The sequence below is a fragment of the Argiope bruennichi genome, chromosome 6 (genome assembly GCF_947563725.1).
Source record: "Argiope bruennichi chromosome 6, qqArgBrue1.1, whole genome shotgun sequence".
NCBI lineage: Eukaryota > Metazoa > Arthropoda > Arachnida > Araneae > Araneidae > Argiope > Argiope bruennichi.
The window spans coordinates 7,774,403-7,795,576 of record NC_079156.1 but is presented as its reverse complement, the minus strand read 5'-3'; the positions used below and the strand labels follow the sequence as shown (position 1 = coordinate 7,795,576).

At 26.2% G+C, this 21,174-nt stretch overlaps 1 protein-coding gene across 1 annotated transcript; it reads right to left on the bottom strand.

Moving 5' to 3' along the window:
* Positions 1-3,596: 3,596 nt before the first annotated feature.
* LOC129971612 (FAS-associated factor 2-like) lies at positions 3,597-19,860 on the bottom strand. Its single transcript, XM_056085548.1, has 12 exons — positions 19,743-19,860; positions 19,349-19,417; positions 17,268-17,371; positions 17,005-17,123; positions 15,126-15,155; positions 14,749-14,849; positions 11,987-12,072; positions 10,966-11,057; positions 9,619-9,796; positions 8,897-9,068; positions 5,670-5,813; positions 3,597-4,088 (listed from the first exon to the last, which is right to left on the bottom strand). Exons 1-12 carry the CDS (start codon positions 19,797-19,799, stop codon positions 3,909-3,911), a joined length of 1,332 nt encoding a protein of 443 aa, XP_055941523.1. The 5' UTR covers positions 19,800-19,860; the 3' UTR covers positions 3,597-3,908.
* Positions 19,861-21,174: the final 1,314 nt, after the last annotated feature.

The following is a 21,174-nucleotide window of genomic DNA, read 5'->3' as shown; positions in this document are numbered from 1 at the left end:
GATGTCTTTGCCCTTCTTGAGAAAATGAAGCACTTTTTAAGAATTTTTTAGAAAATGAAGCATTTTTAAGGTGCTTAAAAACGGTTTTCAAATGAAAGCACTTTTTAAGGACTTTTCATGACGCTATGCACCCTGACTATGGATGTTAAATCTAGGTACCGGTTTTTTACTCTCTTCATTTTGTAGTTATCATATTGATTCATGTTCAAACAACCAGACACAGATTTTTTATGAAGGATTTTACTCAAAATGGATTGAAATCAACAAATTTGGTGTAAATATATATCAAATTTCATTCATCTAGCTCAAAGTGTTCCGAGTCTCCTTTGTCGTAGACAGACAGACAAAGCCAAAAATATTTTTCGAACTCAGAGGTTTAAAACGTGAAGATTTGTAAAAATCTTGAGTTCGAATTTGCTGACTATTACAAAGCTTTCTCTATATTTCTTAAATGAGAATGCCATGAAAAAAAATGGATAAAAATCATTCTAAGTTATTTCTTTAAAAAAATTTATTTCTTCACACATGAAAATATGGACATTATGATGTACACATAAAATGAATATTTCATTCTATTTTAGCTTTAGAAAATTGCCAGAAACTTCAGCAACAAATACATAAACAAGTAACAGTGACAAATTAAACACATTTGAACCAACTGAACTACCCAGGCACTTGGAACTAATAATAAAACCAGTTCAAAAATAAAGAAATATTGATAGCACGATGAGGCGATATAGTATTTTTCGCTCAAATTAAAAAATAAAGCTGGATTATTCATAAACAGTTATCCAGAGCTTAAAGTTTTTTTTAAGCTCTACACAAATTAAAACATGATCTTTTAACTCAAAAATAAATGCAATATGCATGTTAACATGCAAATTCTTTAACATTTATTTTAAATAAAATTCTGCTCTTTAAATATGTTTTTATTTAATAAATATATGTACCAATCACATACACATTCCCCCTATGTATATGATTGCTGATAACCTATAAGCTACACCAAAATTATTTTGTACAGACAATGCAGTCTAGCATATTTTAAATGAAAGGTATTCTACAAAATTTTATAGGAAGCAATAAATTTAGATTGCAAATTTCACAGCATATTTTTGAAAAAGTAGATAATACAAATAAAGATTTATGAAAAAAGATTTAAAAAATATCCCTGGTTTTTCATTTTACTTATTTCTTCTGTTTGATACACATACTCTAATTTTACTATATATAAAACAAAAATGGCTCCATCATTTAATTATAGTAAAGGTAATGTATAATGACAACAGCACAAAGGTTTTCAATACATCAGTACACCTAACTAAGTAATCCTGAACAGGTCTTAGTGCATTTAAAAGCAAAACAATTATTTGAAAAAACAATTAGTTTTTAATACATAAAATTAAATATTGCATAAGAAAGCGGTTTCATTTTTTGAAGCTCTTTCTTAAGCACAATTATACATAAAAAAACAGATTACAATATTCATTAGTAATGTGGCAATTTACAAATTTCTTTATACTGTTATAAGTGACCATAATAATAAAATGGTTCTAATAAATAGCATCAAAACATTCACTCTTGAAATTTCGTCTTTATTTAATGCCGAAAAAATTTAATTTAACTTTGTTCCAATTTCTTCCATGTTCATATTCATTTTAATTTCAAGAATAAGAATTATAACTGCAACTTTTCAAAATATAGACATTCTTCATATATGATTCAACTTATTTTCCAAATATTCATTGTTTCAATTCCAAAAATCCTTTATTTGTCGACCACAAAGATAAAAAAAAAAAAAAAAAGGTGAAATAATGCATCTTCAGCAGACAAAAATTCACAAATCTAATATTTTCATAATGGGAATAACACAATATAAAATAACACAAAACTTTCAACTTCTAATTATTATTTAGAAGTCAAAGAAATTCTAAATAATAGAAGTAATGATATATAATTTGCTTGTTTACAAACCAAATTATACATTTTAACTCTGTTACTACCCTAATAATGTTCTAATTAAAAGTATAATATAAATCCAAACTAGTGTTCAAAAGTTAAGGACTAATAATATTCACATAGATTCAAAAATTCAGTCTCATATATATATTTCCAACAGAAAAGAAAGAATTGACAAAATTGCACCCAAAATCTAAATATGTACTTGAATAATATAAATTACATTCTCCCATAAGAATTACTCAAAAAGAAAAAGAGACTTTTATGATTAAAATCATTTTTAATCATAAAAAAGGCATTTTTGAAAATATTAATTGGCATCTTGTTATATATTTATATACATGTTGATTTTTATTTAAATATGATACTTTAATTTAATAATAATTACTTTCTTGACATTATTTCTTCCTTACATTAAATATTCCTACATTTGAAATATATCTGGAAATGTTTGAAATTATTTTAATTTTTGTAAATTAAATACAGCTGATAAAGTGAATACAAAATTCTTATACAATTAAATTAAAATAATTAAATTTATCTATGACAGCAGGATCCGACACTATAATTATTTTCATATGGTAATAGAATAAAATTTAAAATAATATAGGAAATAAATAATATAGAATTCCTACATAAATGAAAACTTCTGTAGGAAAATGAAGGGAAAAAAATTCTATATTTTATAGAATGATTAATTCATTAAGTGCTAATGATAATTTGTTTATTTTATGTTCAAGCCATTTGGTAATTCTGGATTAAACAATTCATGATTGCATTATTATTCTGTATAATTTTTATATATTAAATGTTAATAAAAAATATTCAGATATTCTTTTTGGTAGTCATAAAAATTTTTATTGCATGCATACTATGCTTCATCATTCAAAAAAGATTAGCACAATCTGAATGGAAGCATTACTATCAGAGATGGCAATTAAGATGTTCAAAGAATTTTTTTTTAAGTGATAAAACTGACTGCACTATTTCAAAATGCAATATAAATTCTATTCCTAAATCAAAACATTAAAGAAATATAGCAAATCCAGAACACTTTTTTATAATTCTATATGCTACTAAAATTTGATAATAGATTTTTTAAATATATAAGAGTTTATTCTTAACAAATTGTTATCAACAGACAAATTTACCAACAAATGAGTAACTGATTTTGCAATATAATGCAAATATTCTCTTATTCTCTTCCTCTTTTTGCTAGAATTTAAAGTTGTACAATAACATTGATGCCAAAAGATCAGCAATATCAAAAATCTGAATTTCTTGGATGAAGTTAAAAATAATATGCCAGAATCTATGCAAGTCTGACAAAGTTGGACATTAAATCATCAAAAGTATTAAAATTTTTTAAAAAATGCATTTACTTCAAATATAAAGCAAATTCAAAATAAAGGAATTAATAAAACTGTCATAGCAGATTTGTGATTAAACTAATGACAAAAACAAATAAACTCTTTTCAACAATTCTGAAATATTTTAAACTTTCCTTGAAACATCAGGATACTTTTTCTAATAACTTTTTTTTTCCCTCCCCCTTTAAGAATGATTTCAAGAAACCAAAAGAACATATAATCTGTACACAACAGAATGAACTGAAAAAAATATATATATTACAAAGATTTAAATTTTTAAAAATGCAACTAACTAATTGCATTAAAATTTTAATTAAAATAATTAGGCAATACAGATTACATAATGAATAGAGTATTTGAAAGCACTGACTTTCATAAGAATTTAACAGTACAAAAATTCTGTAATATAAAATGGATGAATGTGGTCCAATTTTAGAATTCTTGCTAAATGGCAAGCAATATATTCTTCATGAAGGTGACGCCTTTCAAAGCTGGCTGCTTGCATTCAACAGCATAGGAAACATTCAATTTCACGATGACAGTTCATGTACGAAATGGACTAATTAAGTACATTCTAATTTATGCATCCATGTCTTGCACAAAAAGCATTTCAGATTTCCCAAAACCAAAATCACTAAAAGACTGAGGTTCTGGGTTGCTCTCAGTTGGTTCACATGGCACAACTCTACGAGGAAAGTTTGTCACTATCTGAAAACAGTCAGGCGATTCTGGATGGCAGAACACAAAATAATATAAAAACTGAAAAAAGAAAATATATGAATTACAAAACACTACACAAAATATTTTTACAATAAGAAAACATTTGCAAATGCTTGAAGTTAACTTTTTATAAGAGACAATGTCATTGACAAAAAACAATTTCTTAATTTAATTATATATATAAATATTTTTTTTCAACATTATGTAAACCATTGAGAGTGGTCTCAATAAAATTTTCCCACATAAAAAAAATATTTATTGAGTAGAATTTAGAAAGAAAAAAATTTACATATTACTTAACATTTATTTGGACATCAATTTCTGCAGATTTTTTAATTATATAATGTTTTTTTTTTCTTTTGCAACAATTCATTAGTAATGCTGCTATGCATTTGTTGAATAACTTTTCTTTCTCCTGAACTTTTTTCTGCTCTTCTAAAGCTTTATAATATCTTGCACATGCTCATTTAGCATACTGAAACAAATCTTTTGAAATCGGAATATTCAAAATATCTCCATAAAAGTTTATGATATCGTACACAGTTCTTAGAACTAATTAAAAAATTATTTTTCAGATTTTCAACAAGCATATCCTAGTTGATACTAAATTCATGCAACAATACAAGAATTATTTTTACAATTTCCGAAAAATAAGGAAATTCTTTGGACTTCAAAATATTAGAATAGAAGTCATCTAAACGAATTTTTTTTTTTCATTAAATGAAAAATAAATCATAATTCCTTGTATACAATTTCTTAAATCTTTTGAAATTAGAATATCTTAAATTAGATATCTGAACATTTTGAACATGCCAGGGAAATTTGTGCTACAAATAAAGATGAAGAAAGTCAACTATTCATTTTTCACATAATAATGCATTGCTATTCAATAAATGTAAATAAAAACATAATGCAGCTTTAAAAACTCCAAAATTTTTGGACATGGATTCAAATAATTTTTTTATATATATAGCATTCTTCACAAACATAAAGCAGTCCACTAAAAGGAATCTTTTTCGAGTTTCAGTCACTCTACTAGTAATCAACAGTCACTATTCTAATGTTGGTATTCTTTTCTCAATCTCAGATTTTTAGCTTCATCAAGCTATCAAAAATAAGCTTCAAAAGCTAATGCTTTTGTTTCTTTGATGATGCTTTTTTTACAATATTTTTCATTAACTGCTTAACAAGCACGAAAAGGGTTTCATACAAGAAAGGCATTATTGGTTTATATGTCTGCAATTTAAGAAATCGCTGGGGTGTATTAGCAACATAAGGGAAGCTAACATGAGCCAAAATCAACTTATCCTGACAAACATTTATCATATCACTTTGTAGTAGACCCAGAAAATCTTTCTCTTTCTTCATGTTGTCAAAAACTTTTAGAAGAAGTTCGGAAACATTGGCATATTCTACCCAAAAGAATAGAGCAATGGGAATTCAGAAAAACCTGTAAACTTCCAAGAAATTGGCATGTCCAGATGGACTTTTTTTTAACTATATATTGCTCTTAGAGTAACATCTACTTTCCATCACATACTGAAATGCTCCATTGATTTTTAAAGAAAAACTATAACAATATAAATTTTATTTCCATAAATAAATAAAGGGAAAATGCACCTTTAAAGATTCTTCTCGTTTGAATTTCCTTTCTAATCTCGTACCAGCTGGTAATTTTATCATCAGTCGGATTGTATCCGGATGTTCTAAAGGAGGTTCGTCAGGTATTTGGGAAGCAAGCTCAATTTTCTGACGTTTTATTTCCTGAAAGGGAAAATTTGCAAATATTTTCCAAAATCTATAATAAGTTGATAATATGAATGTTCTAAAGAAACAAATATTTAAAAGTTCATTATTGAGATAATCAGACTTAAACAATTCTGACACAGTGTATCAGCTTAACAAAAATTGTAATAATTTATAAATTTTGAAAGAAATAAATATCTTAAAGGGAAAATATACATAAACTATTTTTTAATGATATGAAGAATGCAGTTTATGAGATGAAAATATAAATACTTCCTTAATAAAAGGATTTTTTTTTCTTTAAAATTCATATTTTCTTATAAACATGATTTGTTTCAATTGCTATTTTGTTTCCTGAGTGTATCATAATTTTAAACACATACCCGCATTTTTCAATAGTTTGTACAAAATATTGCACTAAACTGAAACTATGGACTGGTATGTTAAGCAATAAAAGTAAATATTCAAGAATACAAGTTAGTCTTTGAACTAGCAATCTTAAAATATTGTTAACTTTATGAGCCAGTCAAGCATGAGAATTCCAGTGCCTCAAACTCCTGAGACGTCTTTTGTGGACGAAAACAGAATGATATTGTCTTTTTCTTCAGAAAAATTGCTGGAGGAGGAAACCTACTGAGCTGTAAATGAAATGTGCAGTCAGTTTTCACCTCCATGTGGATGTCGTTTGCAGTTTCAAGTAAAAATTTGTGTAATTTGTTATTGCTGAATTGACACTCACATAAATTTCAATGAATTTGGGTACTTTTTTTTTTTTTTTTTTTGATCACTGCTATAAAATTAAGAGTAAAAACGGGATAAGTTAATGAAAAATAAAACATTATCTTCGAATCTCCTTCTGATTTTTTTTTCAAAAGTGTATTTTCCTACTTATTAAGCACGAAAACATAAGATAAAAATAAAGTTTAGTATTTTAGAATTAGCATTTTTTCAATCATTAAACAAAGTATATAAAAATTATCATAAGGTATTCAATCAAACTATTTTAACAACAAAAATCTTGTAAATTCAGACATTTATATTTCATAATTACAAATAAAATAATTTAAATTTATTTATTAAAGAAAAATTGGACATGCTTTTATTTGCTTTTTAACTTACCAATATTTTTATAAACTTTGTAGAATATAGTGCAATATTAATAAAGGTTTTGGGGGCTCGAAAAACTGAAAGGAACCCAACGAAAATGTTTTAAAAAATGTATCATCAAAATTTATTATTTTGCCAAAATAATGCAAAATTATTTTGCTAATATAAAATTTAAGCATCTCTAATTACCAAATATCAGCAGTAATATAGAATGCAGTTTGCAAAAATATCTTCCTTTCTACATTGTATATTTAATTCCCTGAAAAACTAATTCAATAAAGATGATCACAAAGAGTATCTTAACACACTTCTATCTTCTTTTGTGTCTTCAAAAATAAATCTACTTTCATATAAGTTGTTAAAATACATAATTAAAGGGAAAAAATACTCTAGCGATATTTAACAGAAAAAAAAAATTTTATCAATTCCTCAAATGACCATTTTACTTATTCTCATAAAAAAATGCTATTATATAATTTTGCAGAATTTTTATAGCAATTCAAACTAATTTCTAAATTAAAATTAATATTTTCTATTTAATTTCCTAATTAAAACATAGTAAATTTTATCCCAAACAGCAATATTTTTGTATTTGTATAAAATCGAGTTTTTGACAAATAAGGCAATAAATACGTTTAGATTATCTGTATTTTTCGGGTGCATGTTGACATTTCTCAATTGGTTCAAAAAATTTCAGTTATTTACACAGAAGTTCGTTAAAAATTGAAACTGAATGCATCAAATTTTACTTTATTTAAATATTTTATACAGTAATTGATTTTAATTAACAGTTCCCATATTTTCCTTAAATGCATTAATGTAAAAAGGAAGAAAACAGTAATTATCAATTTTTTTGTTTAATATTTAATTGGAGTTTTTTAGTAAAGCAATAAGTTTAGAAAAATTGATTTATAATTAAATAAAGTATCAGAAAAGAAAACATAAGTAAAAAAGATTTCAAAAAAGTATCTGAATAATCAGTTTCAATAAAAACAAATAAGTTAAGAGGAAGGAAATAATTTTTTCAATTGATAAACATATTAAAAATTTGATATCATATGCATAAAAAAAATTATGGCAATTATAATAAATTGTTTTTAAAAAATCCAATCATTGAATTTAGGTCTTCTTAACTGATAAATAATGTTTCATCCACTTAATGTCAGATAGTAATCTGACATGTCCTTTCCTTTCACAGGCATAGCATGACTTGAAAGGCTGCTCATCCATCACTGTCAAAGTTAGCAGACCCCCCCCCCCTCCCTCCCTCCAAGTAGCCAGCATATGGTGCACTTATCACAAAATACCTTTCACCTCTTAAATTTACTTAAATGTCCCGAAGCTCATAAGTCAGGCCCTCATTGGGTGGGCTGATCTTGGGTGAATTAGGGCTCATAGGGTTAAATAACATCATTAATCTATTTTATTATTAGATAATCATTACATTCAATTTATTAAAAACACTAAAACATGATATGGCAAAATTTAGCTTGATTATGTTCAAGTGATTTAAAATACAAAAAAAAAAAAATGCTATCAATTTATAAATGATTAGAGTAAAGAAAAATATACTGAAAAATACTAAAACATTTTTACCAAATTCTACAAGGAAGGAAGAGTTTTGTAAAAAAATTAATAACTGTGACTTTAACATCTTTTCAACTACTGATAACTTTTAAGTCCCAAATTTAGGTACTCATAAGAGGAATTTTTGAATAATTATTAAAACTTAATTTAGCCAATAAAAATGCAATTTAAAAAACAAATTCTAAATTTTATCAAACTGTTGCAAAAATATATAATTTTAAAATATCTTTTAATGTTAAATTAGTTCATCAGAAAGCATATAGTTTTTACAAAATATAAAATTCCATAAACACAGAAGAAAATTTGTAATTTTGAAATCAAAATGTGTATCGAAGATTTTCCACACCAGCGACAAACTTGTTTATAGTTTTAATATACCGAAAATGGAGCATTAAGAAAGGGCAAACCTCTTTACGCTTCTGTTCTTCTAATATTTTGTTCCTTTCCTCTCTTTCTTGTTGGGCTTTCACTTCTTGTTCTTCTCTCCGCTTCCTTTCTTTCTCTTGGTCGGCCTTGAGAGACTCCTTGTAGGCCTCATCTTGCTGCTGACGAATTGTTTGAGTCATGGATCGCTCATGCCTGAAAACAATTATTTCCATATATATGACTCTGAATGTTACAGGAAGTTCCATGAGAAAGGTCTACTCAATTTTTTACTCTTGATTTCTAAAAATTTAAGAATTGGTTTCTTACTCCAAGAAATTTCATTTAATTTGCAGGAATTTAAAAACTTAATACACATTTTTTTTTAAAAATCATAAAAATTTAAGAATTTTTTTAGAATTAGAAAATATGCAACCTCAAATCTTGTTTATCTGCACTTCACCATTTATCATAAGCAGAACCTTTACGAATGAACTTAGTAGTTAGTAATTTAGAAATAATTATGTCCATTCTCTAGCAATAATTTTAAAAATAATTAAGAATTTTTAAACATATCTTCTTTTCTAATAAAAAGAAAATGCTTTTCACTTCAGATATCTTTCCTGTGAAATAAAATTGAGCATCAGTGTTCACTAAAAAATAATAATCCAATATGAAAATGCAAAACATGCTTCACCACATAATTAAAATATATGTCTGATGAAATATACATTTAAGAAAGAGATGAATTATCTGAAATGCTAACCTTTCCAGCCTAGCAGCTATTAAGGATGCCTCATTATCATTCATTATGAGTCTAAGGCGACGAATGAGAACTTCTGGTTCAGTAGGACCCTCTAGTCTGGCCACTACTGTCATTTGATTATCTCGTAAAACAATCACAGCAAGGAATGGATAAGTGTTCTCACGCAGTGCTTGAGAAACTATAGAAATAGAATCAAAATTGAACTGTGCAAATGAATGTGTGTGGAATATCTGATTCCTAAAAATTCTCATGTCAAACAAATATATATGTAGCTGAATATTTTAAAAGCTGCATGTAAATTTGAGAAAATACTTTTAAAAACAGACAACACAACTTCTTCCAAAGTATTAAATTATTAGTTGCACAGGCAAAATTCAATTATTTCTAAAATAATAAAAAGGTGTAATTTCTCCTAAATTTTAAAAATAAAAGTTTATTATTGATTCCCACTTAAAAACATTTTTGCATTATAACTCAAAAATATATACTTTTGTGTAAATTTAATAAACTAACTTAAAATGAAAACAGCAAATAAAACATTTAGTAATATGTCATAAAATAAAGGTTTATAACATTTTACAAAATAGAAAATAGATTGAAAAAGTTATATCGATTTCTGATATAAAAATAGTTCTATTTTTTTTTTTTCTATGTGTTTTTTCACATTACGTTACACATGTAATTCAGTATTTCCTAATAGTGTCTTTTGCATACCAATGAAGAAAAATTATGTAATTTTTACCCTCTCCCTTCAGATACTTTTCCTGTTCAGCTTCAAAAAACTAATAGACATAGAATGACATAGAAACAACATAAAAATCTGAAGATAGTGAGTTAAAGATGACAATTCTAGGATGTTATATAGGACATGCATCAAGATATGTAGAGCCTAATTAATGCATGTATAATGTATAAAAAGTCGAAAGTCCACTTATATGTGTGGAAAAGAAATTTGAAATGTCGAGACAAGTGTCAACTTCCAAAGAGAAAATAATAAAGATTATTCTAAATACTTGTTATTTATAAAATGAGATGCTAGTCAAACACATCAAAAATTATACAGAAAACGTTTTTAAGATTTTAAAGAATGTTAATTTCAAGAATCTATGCCTAATCATATATATATTCTACATTTGCAGCATTCAGATTATAACATATACTGAAGATGTTTAAAATTCAGAATACTTAACTTTTATGATACGTAGAAGATGTCAATAAAATTAAACTTTTGATGAATCTGCACAAATTAAAACTCGCTATTTTCAAAAATTCAGTTTTATAGTACTCAAAAATAACACAATAATAAAATTTCAAGAATAAGCATAATGTAACTTTTTTTTAACTTACCTCTATAACCTTCTGGAGAATTTACTGAACATGCCCAGAAAAGGAAATTTGAATTTATAAAACTTATTGTTTCAGCGTTTCTTAATACTGTCCTGTAAATTAAACAAATCCAGTGTAGAATATGAAAGAATTTATTTTGTAATTAACAAGAAGCTAAAAATGGTAAATTATACTATCACTGCTACTGACCTAATTTAAAATACAATATCTTTCATTCAAATAGTTGAAAAAATTAGATATATAAAGATTTCTTTATTAACAAACATGCCAAAGAATATATAGCAAAGATAGTAAATTAAATTTCATATTTAATAACAGTTCAGTAAAATATTTTCTCTTAATATGTATCAAATAGAATTTAAATATTAATTAAAACAAGTTAAAAGTTTCATCCATTTTTAAAATTGTTTTAATCAAGCAGAACTCTAACATCTATACCTCTTTATACCTAATCTGTATCAGAATTTTTATTCCTTATATCTAAGAGAACAAATTTGGAAACAATATCAAATTTTGAAGTAATATATTAATTTCAATTTTATCAGAATTTTAAGCTAGAAATTTTATGATAAAATCTACTTACTTAATGATATTTTTTTCCCATTTGATGGCAAATTTTATTTCACTACACTCACTATGTTTCAATGAATATGCATATATATAAAGTAAATTCATTTTTTAAAGCAGTTCCGTGGCCAAAGAGAGAGAAGACACTTTTGAATTTTTAAACTTCGCTTTGTTCCATCCCGAGAGACATATTTACTGTACAAGCAAGAAGTGACAAGATAATGTCAATCCAAGACACATGAGAAGAGTAAAAGAAGGGGGAATAGTGTGAAATATTTTCCCCCAGTGGAATTAACAGGCATTTCAAGACACTTTACTTCAATTAAAAAAATCATTACAATGGCAATTTTAAATTTCATTGAAGTAGAACAAGTGAAATTGGTTCAATATTTTTGAAAAATACATCTATTTATCTTAAGTAAGGAACATGCTTAATCTGAATCTATTCACTTACCTACAAAATTCATCAGTGTCTTGATGATCATCCCCATGCAAATATACAAGTAAAAATTTCAAATCTTGCTTGGCATCATTTACAGCCTAAAAAAACATTTGCTTTTAATTCTCTATTATTTATAGTCTAGAACAAAAATGTACAAAAAGGTTAACAGGAAAGGAAGAAAGAGAAAGAAATAACACTTGATTAGTTTTCACAACTTTTTACAGGCCTGGCACTCAAATCTGGAAAAAAAATTCCCTGTATTTTCTCTGTGTATATATTCAAGACACAAGGAAATGCAAAAATATCGCTCGTGTTAGATATAATGCAATATTAATTTAAGCAGTGGAAAAAGCAAAGAAAGGAAACAACAATTTAACATTATTTGAAATAATAGCATATTAAATAATTTTTATACTTACATACAAAAAAAAATCTCTTTACACATTAACTGGAATTTTGCAAGATAAAATTTATATTTTAAGGAAGGGGAGAGATTATATTACCTCTCATACTCTTAAATTGTAAGTCACACAAAATTAAGGACTTGGGCGGGGAAAAAACACGAAACATTTTTGTTATCATGATACAAATCATTAAATGATTTGTATCATGATAACAAAAAAAAGTTACAAAGCAAAATTACTTTTTTTATTTGTTTTTTCCAATTCATGTATTTGGGTATCAATTTCTGCAGATTTTTCAGCTATCAGTTTCATGGAACTGATCCTCAACAAATAAGGTACAACATTTTTGTGCGATCTAATGTACATTTTTAGCTATTTCACTTTCAGTGAATATATGTGAAAATATTCCAGATATATCCTTAATGGCATTAAATGATGAATGTGATGCAACAAGTTTTAATGCCCATAAAAATTAAGCTTTAAATTATTGTTCGTGAACTAACATGTTTGAAATCGGATTATTTTTGGACATTCAATTTGATTTTTCGGACTTCACATGTCACCTTCTCTTTCATTCCTCTAGACACAAAGCCTAATATTAATTACGACATTTTTGAACAGACATGTAATTTCGTTTTCCTTGTTTGGCACGAAAAGAAACAAATAAGTGCCTGTTTCTCCATAATACTCAGGCTTATTATTTTCCTACTACTAAGTGAGAAGAATGCAACACATGAATTTTGTGGGACCTCAATTTTGCAGGGCTTTCAGCAAAATTTGATTTTTGATTGATTGATTTTTTTTTATTCATCCAATTCATATTAAAAAGGAATTTTGATCAGCTCATTAAAAAAAAATATCTAACTTATAAACTCATACCATAACTGAATAAACTCACAATTTCTCAAATGATAAACAAACCATTCAATAAACAAGTGTGAATGTATTAAATACCATCGAGAAGCGTCCATAGATTGAATGTTGCCATTCCTACCAGAGAAGTGTATTTTAATCTTTCACACAATTACAGAAATCTTGCGCATGTTCATTAGCTGCAAGTCGGGAATTTTATAGGAAAAAACAACTCTAACAAATCGAAACTGGAGTGATCTATGCAAGAAGAGAAAAGAGAGTAGAAATGGTGCGAGTTTCCGCATTTGGCAATTCCAAATGGTATTGTTTCATTTTTGAAGTGATGATTACCCTCTTTTATTCCTGTAATCTTTAAGAGATTGGCATCTTTTAGATGGGGAAAAAATAAATAAGAAACTTAAAATCCCCTGTGTTTTCTCAGTTATTATCAAAATTTTCAAATCTCCCTGCATTTTCTGTCGATTTTTAAATTTCATGTGTTTTACGGGTTCTCCCGGCAGCAGGGCAACCCTGTTTTAAGTTGAATTATCACCCCCAAATACCAAATGCCATGTTATTGTCAAGAATTGGCAAATTTACTCTAACATTTAAACAAGCACTCAATAAGCAGTAGTTTGTAAGAAGTAATCAAATTATTATAAGATCATGAGGTGCAGGATGAAAATATTTACAACATTATTAACACTTAAATTTAAAACAAAAAAATATTTTAAAAAGAGATATAACAAATACCATTATTTATCTAATCAGTTCCTTTTTTTTTTTTTTTTTTCAAAATATGAAAAATATTGAATAAAAGCATAAAACATTGATTTTAATGTGTCTAGGAAAAATTTTCATCTATAAATATTATATACATTATGTATGATAAATATGTTAAATAAGATGCTTTAATGTTTATTGAATGTATCGAAATTTTCATGTTATGATTTTCTATAAAATAAAAAATGTGCAGTGCATTGAATATTTTTTTTAATGCATCTTTGTCAAGTTCATGCAGAAGTGATCAACATAACACTTTCATTCATTTAGTGTTGCAAATCTGTTATTCTTATAGACTTAAAAACTAACTACAGTTATTTCATTTTTGTCTTTTTAAAAATTTCTAAATTTTCACATATGATCCACCAAATGATTTTCAACAAAAAATATTGTGCCTTTAAAATGCATGAGTTAAGAAATAAAATAATTCTGAAACATTCTGTTGCTATAACAACAATACTTCTAAACGTAACTGCTGGAAGAAATTATTTTTATTAAGCTAATAACCATGAAAATCTGCAATTCTTTTTAAATTTCACATAGTAAGGTAAAATGTAATGTATTTTAAAAATAATATATATATATATATATATATATATATATATATATATATATATATATATATATAATGTAAAATATAATGTTATTAGTGAATTAATGTTTCTAGAATAGTGAAATAATGGTAAAATTACTAAATGAAATATAAAATATGAATTTCTTTTAAATCATACCTACCTGATAGTAAGTACCCCGATAAAATACAGGATGTTCCCTTCCATATTTTTCTTCAAAATTTTGAATAAAATTCATCACATCTCTAGCAGGATCTGTAACACCTTGATAAAAATTTCTTTAAATGTAATCAAACACATACAAAAAAAAATAATTTTTAAGAAAAAGAAAATGTGCTGACATACATGTTTGTTTTTATTAATGTGAAAGATCATAAACATTAAAAAGGAAGAAAACATATGAACTATATTCAGCATTATTAACACAATACATCTATATAGTCAGGAATCAACAACAATTTCTTAAATACTGTAGTCATATTTAAGCATGTAAAATTTCAGCAAAACTGAACTAGAAATAGTGTACGGATAATAACTTACTTCTTCTAGGATCTGCCCTGATAAAGCTCACTGAAAAGAAAAAAGAAAAATAATTTTACTTCTAAAATATTTTACAGTATGGCATCTAAACTAATTTTAAAATCCACCAATGTTTGTGGTTCATTATTTAACATTTATACTTTTTTCAACATTAAATTGAACTAAAAGAAAATACATAGCATATTTAAGAATTCCATTTTTAAAATGGAAAATAACTATACAAAAACGGATAATATAAATTAAGCAATCACCAACAAATGTAAAATGATTTCCTTCTCTTTCAGATTTAAAAAAAGGCTAAAAGAAAATATTAAAACTAGAGACCTTAATTAGCAATTTAATTGAAAATCATTATGCAATATGAATTAAAAAAATTTCGAATCATGATACAATAATGTCAAATTTTAAAATATTCTAGATGAAATAATATGAAAATATAATTGGTTTGAATAAAATAAGTGTTACATAAATGATGTCTTTTAAAGCTCAGGTTCTAAATACATCAATCAATACAAAAATATCTTAGTTAAAAATAAAGTAAATTCATGATTTGATGCAGAATTCATGTAAATGAATCATTACATAGCAAGATTTTCAATTTCTTTTTCAAAGAATGATTGATAGACCATCATCATAATTTCTAATAAAAAAATTATGAGTTTTCAGTAAATAGTTCAAAATTATTATAATAAATTAAAGGAACCAATAAAAATGGATCCCTTAGATTTTTATTTATATATTTTGTATAAGGCATAATTAAAAATCAACATGCATTTATATGATCAAGTATTAGATGTTAACAGTAGGCAGGGTCCAATAAAGTAATTTATTTTCTATGTTGCTATAATTGAGAGTTGTCAAGTAGTAAAAAGCAGAACAAAGTAAAAAATTAATAAAATTTTTATCTTCTGTTCACATTTGGAGCATAAAAAACAAAAAGTGGCTAAAATTTGTTTTCTTTTAAATCGTCTGCTTATGAAAGCATTAGCTTTTAAGAGTAACATTCATATGATTTATTTTTATGGCATTTCCCTCTTTTCTCTTATTTGATGAAACTCAAATATTATGGAAAACAGCATAGTTACTGGAGGCAAGATTGGTTCCCACTTCAAATACGGAAACCCTAGGTACAAATATATGGAGTCCCCCTTTCTCCTTAAATAAAATTTTTATATACCTTTGTGAATGTGATTTCTCGAATAACAGTAAGAAATAAGTCCAGACAATATTGTTTGAATCAAACTTCCACTTACACAAAATTACTTTAAACTAATAAAAACTTGTGTTATGGAACTTAACTTTTTTCAGTTAAGTGTTGGCACAAATAAAGAAATTTAAGCCTTTTTTTTTTTTTTTTTTCAGACCTAAATAAGTTTTTCTGTGCATATACACTGAATTATTTTAATTCACTAATAAGTTGACACTTGAAGGTTATGATAATAATTAGGAACTAAAAATTGCAAACTGAAGTAATTTCATGAAGGCCTCCCCCCCCCCTCTCTTTCTTCCTTTGAAAAGCATTTTGAAAAGAAAAAAAAATTTGAAAGGAATGTTTAACAGGGAGTTATGGGCAGATTTAGTTAAAATGAATTTTATTATTCTTAAAAAGTTGATTACTCAGTAGATAATGTTACAATAACCATACAGAAAGAAACTGAAAAATGAAAACATTTGACATTTCAATTTTAAAGAGTCGATTCATGCCACTTCTTACATTTTTTAAATTTCATATGAGAGCAGAATTCACTCAATCAATTTCATTAATTTTCCCCTTTATTATGGTTCATATAAATCTGCAACTTTTTCATAATACAGTAACTTGAAAAAAAAAAATTCTGATTCAGCTTAAAAAAAAATTACTGTTCAAAATGATGCTTACATGCAAATCTTGCAAGCTTCATCAATGTTGAATACATAAACTGGAATGGAAAGGATATGAATAAGAATCCCCATCCTAAAATTCCTGTTGGTTGCCAAGAACGCACAGCCAGAAACACTCTAAATTTGAATAATTTATTGACAATCATTATCTCATCATGCAAATAAACAAAAACAGAAAATATAACTGAAAAAATATTCATAAAAATAATTATGTATTGAATTTTTTAGAGTTATTAAAGTGGTTAGAAATAAGTTTTAAACCTTTGGTCAGGTGGATGAGCCACAACTGGAGGTGGCGATCTAGGTAATGGCCGGTAAACAGATGGAGCACCTTCTCGCATATTTAAAGTGACTTGAGTAGCTACCTGCAAGAATTCCAAATTAACTAAGAACTGTCTTTCAACAAATATAATTTGAAAAATTATAAGAATTTCATTGTCATTCTTAATTCCTAATGTTTATTTGGAGATCAATGTAAAAATTAATTATAACTTTATCATCATTGTTATCACTTGACACCATAGATGCCTGCTTTTGAATGGCAAATGTTGTCAAAGGCAACCAATTATGTGCAATGCTAAAATATACTGCAAATAATTGTCAAATTCTAAATTTTTAAAAATTACTTGAAGCAATCTTCAAAAACAGAAAATATATAATAATCTTTTAAAAAAAATTTAAAAAAAGGAGGCTCAGAAGTTTAAAGCAAATTCAATCATAAAAGGACAAGACTTTACTTATTTACAATAGATCAACATTCATAGCAATTAATAAAAAAACAGCACCTAAACTTTTTCATAGTTATTGTTAACTAATACATTAATAGCCCAATAAAATAATAAATTAACGGAATCTACAAATGTTATATATTCATTACACAATATTATATAACTGAATAATTAACATTTGATAATATTAAGTTTAACAGTGTTAAGTGTGACACTCATGAATATGAGACAACATACAGTCACACAGCCGGATATTATAATTATTTCCATACTTTAGCCTATGTGTAATAGTTAGCCTATGAGGAAAAATCAATTTAAAATCATAAACAATTGAGAAAATTCACTACATTTCATTTTTACAGAAGGATGGACAGTAAAGAGGGATGGAAAAACAAATATGTAACAAAATTTTTGTTATCTGATGACTGGTCAACAAAAGGGTAGAAAAAAACTAGGAACATGTAGATGGTTCCAAGCATAGCTGAATTTATAATATTCTACTGAATTTAAGTTATCATTAATATGAAATCATATTAAACAATATTCCAGGTAATATTTACCAAGAATCTAATATGGATTATTAATACGTCTACAAAATACAAATCTTAAGAGACAAAGAAATAGAATAAAAATTCGAACTCATAATACTATTATTAATATTCAAGCCTAACTGAATTTTTCAGAAAAAGTCCATCATCAATCAGAGAAACATTAATTCTTTAAATGAATAAATAAATCAAAACCTAAATGAAATGTTACTGATAATATGAAAATCATGGTACAATTCACCACATTATTTAATTTCAAATATTTTCATATAATTATTTAATTTTCCAGATACAGAAATGTAGGAAAAACATGTTACAAAATGCTCACATAATGATTTTAACACTGTATCATAATTACCTGCCTACTGTCTCTCTTTAAATTAATCTTATTATTTCTTTATTTTTATTTTTTTAGTAACTATTTGCATTTTCTATTAGGTTACTTCCTTACTTGATTCACGAATTAGTTATCTGTCTTCATTAGCAATACTGAAACCCTTTATAATGTATATTGAAAATACTAATATAAGAGTTGACATATCTTTCACTAAAATGTAATATGTATGGATGACTTCCTACACTCTTATTCGATACTATTAATCCATTCATCATCAAAATGACCATAAGATAAGTTTAAATATCAGTAATTGAAAATGATTAATACTAATTACAACATTCAGAAAATATTCTAGTATATGGATTAGAATATTTACTTAAACTCATGCAATCTTATCAATCAGATAGGAGTCAATATCTTTTCAATAAAAGAAAAATTCAGTTCCCATCAAAAATGAAATTATTAATGCTATATTTTATAGCAATTTATATGAAAAGAAGTAATTGATATAAAGATTTATTTCTGGATAAGACATAACTATCATTTCAAAAACGAAATAACATTTTCAACCACTCACATTCGAACTATTAATTTCAAACAAAGTACAGTACTAAATTATAGATATAACCATCAAAATTACGTGAATTATAAGGAAATTCAATGACTCTCTACACACTATTTCAAACAAAAATACTTAATCATAAAATACCGCAAAAAAAAAAAACTTACCTCTAAATCCCAATTGTGATTATCAAGAATATTTCGACATCTTTCTATATCCTCAATTCCTGTTAGATCCTGAAAATTTGAAAGCAACTTTCATTTAAAAGAAAAAAATCAAAATATTTATTATTTAATGGAAAATAAAAGTAAAAATGTAATACCCTAATTTGCTTTAAAAATAAATATTAATGAAAACTTTAGTTACACAAAAAAAATGCCCATGAAACAATATATACTAATGAAAATGATAAAATCAAAACAATGCAAATTGGAAAATTAAAAAGGATGTCATCAGAATTAGAACTACAAATGAAACAGAAACAATTGATACGAAAAAGAATCCATTTACATATTTGCGTGAATATGACCAGCTGTAGAAAATGGCAAATCATATATTCACCTGAAATTGTAATAATTTTTCAGTTTGATTAGCCGAGAGTTGTACATCTTCCGCCATGGTGATATGATAATTTTTGAACAGAGAAGACAAAAACACACACAAAAAAAAAAGTGAAATAAATAAGAGATAACATCAATATAGACACTCAAACTTTAGCAGCGCTCACACTTTTTAGTGACAAAATTTGTAACTAAGTCGTAACAAAATTCATAACTATTCACATGATAGCGGTATCTCAAACATCTGTCGCAAATGTTTCATTTCTGGTGAAATGTTTTTTACGTTGAAGATTTAATTTTCAGCATTTTTAAATCTACTCAGCATTTTATTTAACGATGTTAATTAGCATTTGAATTTTTTTATTGTCATGGCTTGAGAACAATATAAAACATTAAAAAAATTATGTTTTTTATTTCAATAGAGTTAGATGTTTAGTTAAATCACAAATCTCAGTTTATGAAATAACTATAGTTATCAAATTGTTTTGTAGCATTTTTATTGATACGTAAACTTGTCTTGTTTAAAAGAAACTGAAGCACTGTGTAGTGATTGGATTTTGAAGCGTTAGAAAATAAACGTTCATAGATGGCGCTAGGCAACTAGCGCGAGTGTAATTAAAAGACTGATGTCATTCGAGTGTTTGCTCTTGGAGGAGAAGGAGTTACTGAGCAGAGTAACTCGAACGAATCTGCAATAAATTTGTTAAGTTTTCTATTTGCCTAATTTTTTTTTCAAAGCACTCACGAACCAGCCACGACACACTGCTTCAATTACTTGGTTGAAACCTCACTGCTGTCTGAGATGGTACACTACTCTTCAAATTTCTTTTCTATAACATTGCGAAGATGTTTGATTCTTCATTAACTGGACGGTAGATTTAACTTTGAAAAGGCCCACATAAACTGTAAATCTTCTATAAAAGTTAGTTTTGTGTCAAGAATTTTCAAATATTTGACACTCCCATTAAGTCACCTTAGCCTTCTAAAGAATTTCTTGCAGCTGAATTTCGTTCCCTTTTAAAAGCAGTACGAAACTTATTTTGGAAAGGAATTCGTAAAAAAAAGAAGCTGCCTTAACTTCCACAGGAGAAGGAAATCAGATCTTCGCCAGCCCTCTCTCTTTACATGAAGGATATTTAAGGAAATCAATTTTGATACCTGGAAACTAAATTTTACATCCCGGGGAGAAGATTTCGATGATTTAATTCGAGATAGAAATTTTTATACTATGTTTATTCTAATTTAATTTATAATCAAGTGATTAATTCAAACAATAAAATAAATCATAATCAATTAATTTTAACTATTTAATGAAAATAAAAATAAATTCCTTGAATTTTAGACTGTATAATTTCTTTAAAAAAAATTAATGAAAAAAACATGCAAAATAATAATAATAATAAGGCATAGATCGTCAAAGAAACAATTGAATG